This window comes from Camellia sinensis, chromosome 4 (assembly GCF_055761805.1).
Source record: "Camellia sinensis isolate YWXY chromosome 4, ASM5576180v1, whole genome shotgun sequence".
Classification (NCBI taxonomy): domain Eukaryota; kingdom Viridiplantae; phylum Streptophyta; class Magnoliopsida; order Ericales; family Theaceae; genus Camellia; species Camellia sinensis.
The window spans coordinates 195,164,999-195,174,134 of record NC_138964.1 but is presented as its reverse complement, the minus strand read 5'-3'; the positions used below and the strand labels follow the sequence as shown (position 1 = coordinate 195,174,134).

General features: G+C 35.8%; 1 protein-coding gene across 1 annotated transcript; it reads right to left on the bottom strand.

Moving 5' to 3' along the window:
- Nucleotides 1-5: 5 nt before the first annotated feature.
- On the bottom strand, nucleotides 6-2,475 carry LOC145824340 (uncharacterized). Its single transcript, XM_082923983.1, has 2 exons — nucleotides 887-2,475; nucleotides 6-790 (listed from the first exon to the last, which is right to left on the bottom strand). Exons 1-2 carry the CDS (start codon nucleotides 2,473-2,475, stop codon nucleotides 316-318), a joined length of 2,064 nt encoding a protein of 687 aa, XP_082780109.1. The 3' UTR covers nucleotides 6-315.
- Nucleotides 2,476-9,136: the final 6,661 nt, after the last annotated feature.

Here is a 9,136-nt window from a genome sequence, read left to right as displayed (position 1 = left end):
AAACATTGAAATAACATAAAATTGCATTCCATCAATACATAACATGTCATTTGAAGCTACCAACCATCATTTGTTACAAAATGCATGAAAATCAAACCACAAAATATAAAATTATCCAATGTACCAATAACTATCATCTATTACAAAATCCATAAATATCAGAAAATGTGAATTTAAGTAGAGGAAACTATTACAACATCTTCACCACCACCTCCATCTTCTCCTTCATCTGTAAATAGGACCGCCTCCATAACCGGTTCATCAAGTGAGAGGTTAGCTATCCCAAGCATTCCAATATCATCAAGTGAGTCAAAGTTATCTCCAGCAATGTCCCACATTTGTCTCTTCTTGCAAGTATTGGGAGCTCCTCCTTGATAAAAGACGAAGATTGCTATGAATGAACACCAAGTCCTCCGCTCTTTGAGGGACCATTTTGTTCCTTCTCACTGAGTGAATAAAGGAGTAAGTACTCCAATTTCTCTCACAACAAGATGAAGAGGCGGGTTGCACAAGTAATCTCAAAGCTAGTTTTTGAAGAGATGGTGCATATGCACCATATGCACACCACCAAGTATAAGGGTCCATGTGCCACCTATTATGAATGGAATCATACTCCGAGAATGCTTCAACATAACCCGAAAATTTTCCAAACTCAGTTATCACCTTGGTTCGCTCTATGATATCTTCAAAATACCTCTTAAAACACTTGTTCCTCTCACGTGTCACCTCTTCATCCCTATGTGGAGGAACTCTATTTTGATCCTCATGGAGCCACTCATCACTATAATATCTACAATACAAAATAGGAAAAAATAATTATTTCAAGAAAGACTAGATAAGTCCATTAAAATGAAATATCTAAAACAAATTTAAATGTGATACTTACTTTGGATTCAATGAATGTGCCATACAATGGAGAGGAGTATTGTTTTTATTCCAACGATCCACGAGAATTTGATGTACCACATTGTAAAATGTAGATTCCTCATCTATTCTTTTCCCTTCATGCCTATATATTGTCATCTTCACCTTCTCTATCATTGTGTCCCACATATCATACACTAAGTGAAGGCAAGGTTTGTCCGTATCACAAGCCCTAAGCATGTCATATATAGGACCCGTGAAGGAAAGAATATAATCAATGTAGTCCCACCACACATCATCCAAAATCTTTTCTTTTACAAATTTGGCCTTCCCAACATCATCCTCTCTATAGCAATTCCACTTGTCACTAATTACCATTGCTTGAAGCCCATGTTTTATAAGCTTCAACCTCTTGAGCATCACAATTGTGGAGGCAAATCGTGTTTCGGCAACCGATAGCAACTTCAATGACACAAATTCATTGTACATAGCCAATCGCATTGAGTGATTAGAGATAAAATTTTTAATCATCAAACCATCTCCGGCAATATCACTAATCCAACTACACTCTTCATATGTGACCTCATTCCTCTCAATATTCTTTGCCGCACAAATATTTTTCAAAACTAGATTTAATGTGTGCACTATACAAGGAGTCCATAGAATATGAGAGAATTGAGCTTCAATGAGTTGTCCAGCTGCCTTACAATTAGGAGCATTATCCGTGATGACTTGAACAACATTACTAGCCCCAACCTCATTAATCACTTCTTTCATCAAATTTGCAATAAAATATTTGTCTTTAGTTTCTCCAGAACAATCAACTGCCTTAATAAACATAGGCCCACTTTCACTCACCGCCATAAAATTAATCAAAGGCCTCCTTTGAGAATCACTCCAACCATCACTAACAATGCTCACCCCTTTTTCCTTCCATGTGCCCCTAATTGGTTGTAACAATCTATCAATATTTGCCCTCTCCTTTTGAAGTAATGTGGTTAGTAACAAATTATAACCGGGAGGCAAATATCCAGGAATATTATGGTTTGCAGCAAATGTGTAAGAGCTAACATAGTAAGGATTTCTTGCAAGATTAAATGGTACCCCCCCTGAGTAGAACATCCTAGCAATTTCAAAATGTAATTGCTCTCTATCCTTCATGTTGAATGCTTTCTCAATAGCACTCCCACTCCCAGGCGCACTTCCACTCCCACTCTCACTCCCACTCCCACTTGCACATGTCCTCCTTTTCTTTGATTCATACGCATAACTACTACCAATTGATACACTAGAAGGGGGTAGTGGTACATTTTTGGGATGAACATTTTTAATTCTCAATTCAGCAGCATCATTCTCATTTTGCAATTGTGAAATTTTTTGATTTGTAATTTTCTTACAACCACCAATTCCCTTTCCTGGAAGTTTTAATAGATGTGCCCTTGCTCTTGTATATGAACCTTTGAAAGTATTATTACAAAAATTACATTGTAATTGGCAATTTCCTCCTCCTTCCCCAGGTTTTGCTAATTTAGTTACATACTTCCACAATAGTTTGTTCTCATCAAAATAATCATCAGGCATATCATTAGAACTACCACCCGCAGTAGCCATTGTTTCAGAATTACAAATTTGTTCCTATAATAAAATTAATAAACACACATTATTATTAAAATTAACAAAATTAATAAAATATATATATATTAACAAAACTAATAATATATATATATATATATTCTGAAAAAGAAATATTAACAAAACTAATTAATATATATATATTCTGAAAAAAGAAATATTAACAAAACTAATTAATAAATATATATATATATATATTCTGAAATAAATACATATTATAAAAAAAAGACTTATTTCAACTTATTAACAAAACTAATTAATAAATAAATATATACATATATATATATATATATATATTCTGAAGTAATAGAAAAAAAAAAGAAAAAAGAAGACCGAAGTTGTTTATATATATATATATTTCTGAAATAATAGAAAAAAAAAAAGAAGACCGAAGTCGAAGACGGAGGAGAAGACCAGAAGGAGAGAGAGAGAGAGAGAGAGAGAGAGGAGACCTCGACAGACACAGAGAGAGAGAAAGGTGTACCTTATGACAACGAGCGACGGCCGGGGAGCGACGACGACCGACGAGCGATGACGAGCGACGGACGAGCGACTGACGAGCGACCAGGTTGTCTTTCTCCTCTGTTATCTGCCTTCTCTCTTTCTCTTTTTGTTCTCACTAACCTCTTAGATCGATTTAGGGCTTTTGATTTAGGGCAAACAGAATTTTTTTTGCTTTTTTACAGATTGACCCCAAAAATATTTTATAAATTCTGAAATTGACCCTAAAAATGTTTTCTAAATTCTGAAATTGGCCCCGTGCGTGTCCGAAAGTGTCCATAACGTGTCCTGGACGTGTCCGGCTTCAGAAAAAATAAAAAAAAGTTGGACACTCTCTAGTGCGTGTCGGACACATGTCCACCGCGTGTCCGACGCGTGTCCGTGTCCGACACGTGTCCGACACTGGTACGGAGCCCTCGGAGAGGTGTCCGTGCTTCATAGATGCCACTTGTACCCGTTGGCCGTGGACTATGGCCAACGAATTGAGATTTTGGTTCACTTTTTAATTTTTTTTTTTGGTTACAGTCAAAGATTAAAATAATATTAATAAGTTTGGGCTGTTGGTTTAAATATTTAAATCAACTTTATCCTTGTATCTCTGGGTTGGTTTGGTATCAACTTTTTTATTTTTATTTATTTTTAGGTTAAAGTTATTACTTAAAAAATGGATATGCATGGCAAATATTAAAAAATGGAATTTTAACACTAAATTTTTTTAGTTAACTGATATCTTTTTTATAAAAAACTTTACTTTATTGATCTGTGGAGGGCCTAATTTTTATTTATTTTTTAACACAAATTATGCATATTTTTTTAACACTTGTCAAATAGAAAAGAATCTTATTAAAAAATATAAATTATTTTTTCCTGTAATTTGTTAGTTAATTAAGCTAAATGTAGATGGACAAAATTATTTTTGCTTAATACAGTGAATATGAATATTTATCACGAGTAGGGTGTGTAAAAAAATTCTCAATTAGCATCGGCTGAAATTAACTTATGCGGTTTGACAAGGTAAGTAGCTTGGGTTGAGCAGTACGTGCCATAAAAATTAGCGGTTAGGTTTGGTTTACATGTTAAAGGTTGTCAACTTTTCTAAAACTTTTTGAAATTTTTTTAAAGTTCAATAATAATAATAAAAAAACTAACAAAAAAGCAAACACAAAAACACTCACAAAATATGGGAGATTACCACGTGAACTTGCTGCGCACATTATCCTTTTAAAATATATTTAAATTTAATTTTTTTATATAACCAATTAATTTGTATAAAACATGATTCGAGTTTGATTTGTTTGGTTAGCACACATCACTCCCATGAGTAAAATGTTCTTTTACTTTGAAGTTTTTAACTTTTTAATGAGATGAGAAAAAAAGTTAATATTTTTTTTAAATAATTTTGAATGAAAAAAATATCATTTAATATGAATAATATAATATTTTAAATTTTTTTTATAATTTTTAAAAATATTTTTAGCTATAAAAATCACAAACCAAACATCAAATCGTGAAAATCCTAAGAGTAATTTGTTAAAAAAAAAAAAAAACCAAAATTGAAAAAGAAAAAGACAAAAAAAAGAAGCTAGGTGTGATGTGATGTGAGTGGTGCTTCGAAGAGATTAGCTCATGAGCCGCCACCACCCACCCCCACCACCACCGCCGCCACGACGAACCACCGCGAATCCCCCTTCGTCTCTCCCCTCTCTCTCGTTTTGCCCTCCCTCCCTCGCTCTCTCGATTTGCCATCTATCTCTCTCTCTCTCTCTCTCTCTCTCTCCCTAACCCTAACCACTGCGGCGAGCCATAGCGGGGAAAGGGTTGGGATGGTCGTGGACGATGGAGGAGGGTTTGGGGTGGTCGGGGGAACATGTAGAAGGGGTGACGGGCGTAGGAGAGGGCGGGGGAAAGGTTGGGGCGGTTGGAGGAGGAAGAGGAGGAGGGCAGGTGGTGGTTGAAATTTAGAGAATTAGGATTTGAATGAGGAAGATGAGAGCATTTTGGTAATTTTATCGTAAGATGATTATAATAACAAAAATTCATTCACTTTGCTTGATTTCCATTTTTTAAAAATAGTTTTTAGAAAATTCTACATTCTTATTTTTTATATTTTTTTATTTTTACTGAATTTTTTAAATATTTTATGCAAATTTTTTTACTTTTTAGACACACCTAACATAAATACACCTAAAAAGTAAAAAAATTTAAAAAAAATCTTTTAAAAATTCACTAAATACTAAAAATACAAGAATTTAGTACATTTTTTGTATTTTTATGTATTTCTTAATTTTTTAAAATATTTTTTTTTACTTTTTAGACACATCTAAGTAAGGTGTATCTAAAAAAGTAAAAAAAATATTTAAAATTTTAAAAATATTCACTAAAAACAAAAAAATACGAAAATCAAAAAACTTAGTTTTCAAAAAATTTAATTCAAAAAACTCAAACCAAACAAAGTGATTGATTTTTCTTTTTTCCTCCCTTTTATTTTAAATTGGTGGTTCATTTTCAATCAATCTATTTAAATTTGCTCTCTTTTGGTTTTCTAATTTTTTTGTTTGTTGTGATTAGAGTGTTAATGTGTTGTTGGCAACATTCTTCATAAACATGAATTGATTAATGCATGAATTGTGGATGGTTTGCTTCTATCTGTAATGGAGCAGCAATTTTGTATTGTTATATTTTTTCTCTTAGCATTTTGCTTGATGAAAAAAACGTTTTTCCCCCTCCCCTCCCCTCCTCCCTAGTTACTGCAAACTTGTATCACGGACAGACTCGAATCTTTTCTGTTTTTCTTTCTTTCTTTGTGTATGTGTCGATCTTCAAGCTTATTAATTGAAAATCACATATATACACTTGATTTGACGATTTAGTGTTTGTGTACTTATGTAGTCTCGTGTTCCTCGATGTGTCGGTCTTAGGGCTGCATCTTTAAACTCCTAAGGAGATTGAGGTGATCTTGTGGTCTATTGGCCATATATATTCCAAGGCCCCCCCAACCTAATTTGTAGTTCTTTTTTTTAAATCTCTTTGTCAGCGGATCTGAGTTTTAAGGACAAATCATTTATTCAAGTAGCTCTTTGGCTATTGTGTAGCCTTTTCATATTTATTTATTCTCAGTATGGAGTGTGGGGGTGAGGTTTAGGATCGGTTTTGTCCACTTTTTCCTTTGTAGGACATCCTTGTTTGCTCTCTTTATTAATCAACCACATTTATGGGTAACTCATTTTCAGGTTGTTAAACTGAAAATTTCGTATGTTTAATCAACATCCAAAACAAAAAAACCTAGAGCAAACATATAATAACGAATGTGAAATTGTAACCAAGTGTAGTTGTTGCTTTGAATCCACTGATTTCTGCTGCTTCCGTTATTGCTGCTGGATTGGCCATAGGACTTGCTTCTGTTGGACCTGGAGTTGGTCAAGGTACTGCGGTGCGACAAGCTGTAGAAGGTATTGCAAGACAGCCTGAGGTGGAGGGGAAAATATGAGGTAATTTATTGCTTAGTTTGGCTTTTATGGAATCTTTAACAATTTATGGGCAGATTGTTGCATTAGAACTTTTATTTGCAAATCATTTTGTTTAATCCTAGAAATATGAAAAATACATGTTTTTTTATATTCTATCTATGCATGTATAAAAGTTGAGAGATGATTTTTGAAATTTGTGGTGGCATTTTATTTAATGAATTCACATTGATGATTTAGTTGCCTTGCATGCATAATGCACCCATTTTCCCATTAAAATTTTTATTGTTCTATATTTAAGGTTAGACCATTGAAAATAATGAGGAAGGAAATCACTTCTTCAAAAATTGCTAATTTTATTTATGTGGTTGGGTGGGTGTACATGCTAATCCATTAAAGCAAAGGTTGATCATTCAATCATGTTATCGATGATTATTGATGTGAACCTTTGATGCATCAAGGAATCAACTCCCTCATATTCATATGGATTTGAGTCATTGATGCATCAGTATTTTATGATTATGTCCTTAAAATTCATCAAATGCTTAATGGAGGTGTGTGGGTGAAAATCTGACCACACTGCCTGCTTAGTGATCAACTGGAGAGCACAGGCAGAATAGATGGCTTTAGCAACCTGAAACAGAAAGAAAAGGCTCTGGCGGTGGTTCTTCCACCCGGGGGCACTCCGACGATCAAGTCAGTATATCTCTCAAAGATAATCAAGTGCAAAACTTAATACTCAAAACATAAATTGCATACCTTAGACCCACAGGGGTGCCTCTCTTTTATAATATACTCAATCTAAGTCCTACTAGAAGTATGACTTCTACGAACTCCAATTTAGTGCTTACTCTGGACTCTTTAAGAGATAAAGATAAACTCCCTAAGAGCTTTATCCTTATCTTGGTTAAGTCCCCTCTTCGTCTTAGGACTCTTGTCCTTTATTCGCTTTATCTCGGATTCCGATATCTTCGGAGATAACCTCGGCCTTGTCGAGATCACCTCGGCGTTACGACCAGGACACGTGGAACCTCGGCTGACACGTCGGCGTTACCTTACCACGTGTTGGTACTCAGAAAATATATCCCCACAACTGCCCCCTAGGTTCTATTACCTCGGCATTCTGAGGTGATGGAACCTATATCAATATTTCGACGTTTCTTTTCTGACTAATGGCTCAAAAACTGTTAAGCCGAGATAATCCACTTCCAGCCGACGTGTTCTCTTCGGAGAACAAGGTTTCGAACGTACTTTCCCACGCGCATGAGCTGTCATGCATATCTAACCGTTCCTTTCACGTGTTTTGTCTTCATTGGAGCGTGTCTGTGACGCGCCTTAAGGCTGTCTTTTCATCCGTCTGCGCCGTCTAACGCGTGCGTTGCTCTAGGCGTAATAAATGCCCTGTTTTGCCGCCGTTTTAAGTTTTTAACAAAAAACTTTTCTTTGCCCCTTTCTTTCTTCACTTTTTCATCCTGATTTTTTGCTCTTTCTTTCTTCGAAAGCCCTTTTCTCTTCGAATCTGCCATTGCTTCAATCTTTCTTCTGCAACTGTCTTCCATTTTTGCGAAGCTTTCTTTGCCGTCACAACCGATTTCTGAGCTCGGCGACTATTGCCCCGGCTTCATTTGTTCTGGTAAGATTCTTCCCTTTCATTCTTAATTCCCTTTATGTGCTTTTACCATTACTGCTTTGTTGCTCGATTTCTCCTATATTTTGAACATTTGCACTGTTTCAACATTTTTCTTGCCATAATTCTTGACCTTTATCCCTTTGTATTCTTCGTGTTTCTGATAGTCCATCTTTGTTCTTGAATCTGAAGCTTCGTCTTTGTTTTCTCTTTTTTGTATCTGTCCCAGATCTGTGCCTTCGATCTTGATCTTTATAGTTCTTAGGTTTGGGATTTGTGCGTAGAACCTTCAAATTTTTAGGAAAAACCAAAACAAGCCTTATCAGTCCTTTCCTAGGCCTTTGGCGAGGTTTTTGCAATCCTTCTAAAACGCCCATCTTTTGAAACACACTCCTTTTTGTTTAGACTGACGTAATAGGTATGTGGAGGCATAGGGTAAATACCCCAACAAAACTCGAATACTTTAGGCAGGAATTCTCTATCCCAGCCGATGTTCATTTTAAGCTAGCTGGGGATAATGATACCTTTATGCCCACAGACCATACGATGCCCTTTCCTATAGTAGCTTTCACCGAATGTGGACTTCGGCTTCCACTTGATCCCTTGTTTCGCGAAGTTCTTCATTTCTACAGGCTGAACCCCATGCAACTTACTATCAACTCCTACAGAGTGATTAACGGTATTATAGCTTTAGCTAGGCAGGAAAATCTTAGGATCACCCTGGCCGACCTTCAGTACTGTTACACAATGTGCCCCCTTAACCTGAAAGATAGGGGCTTCGTTTATTACCTTAAGCCGAGGTCTACTGAGTTTAAGATTGTAGCCGACCTCCCAGACTCCAACAAGGGGGCTGGGGATGACTTTCTTATTGCTTCGGGAAACTGGAAATTTGGCTCAGATGAAGATGTCCACCTCTACCCTCTTCCTCGAACAATTAGAGAGGGCAAGGGTAAGAGCCCAGTGCCAATGCTTAGTTGTTTTTATTTAAGTCTTTAAAATTTGTCTGTTTCTAATGTCTGTTTGCTTGTCCTGCAGATCTTCATCAACC

Coding starts and splice junctions, on each gene's coding strand:
- LOC145824340 (XM_082923983.1), bottom strand. CDS start 2,475: ATGGCTACTGCGGGTGGTAGTTCTAATGATATGCCTGATGATTATTTT. Junction 791..886: donor GCACATTCATTGAATCCAAA/GTAAGTATCACA, acceptor TTTGTATTGTAG/ATATTATAGTGATGAGTGGC.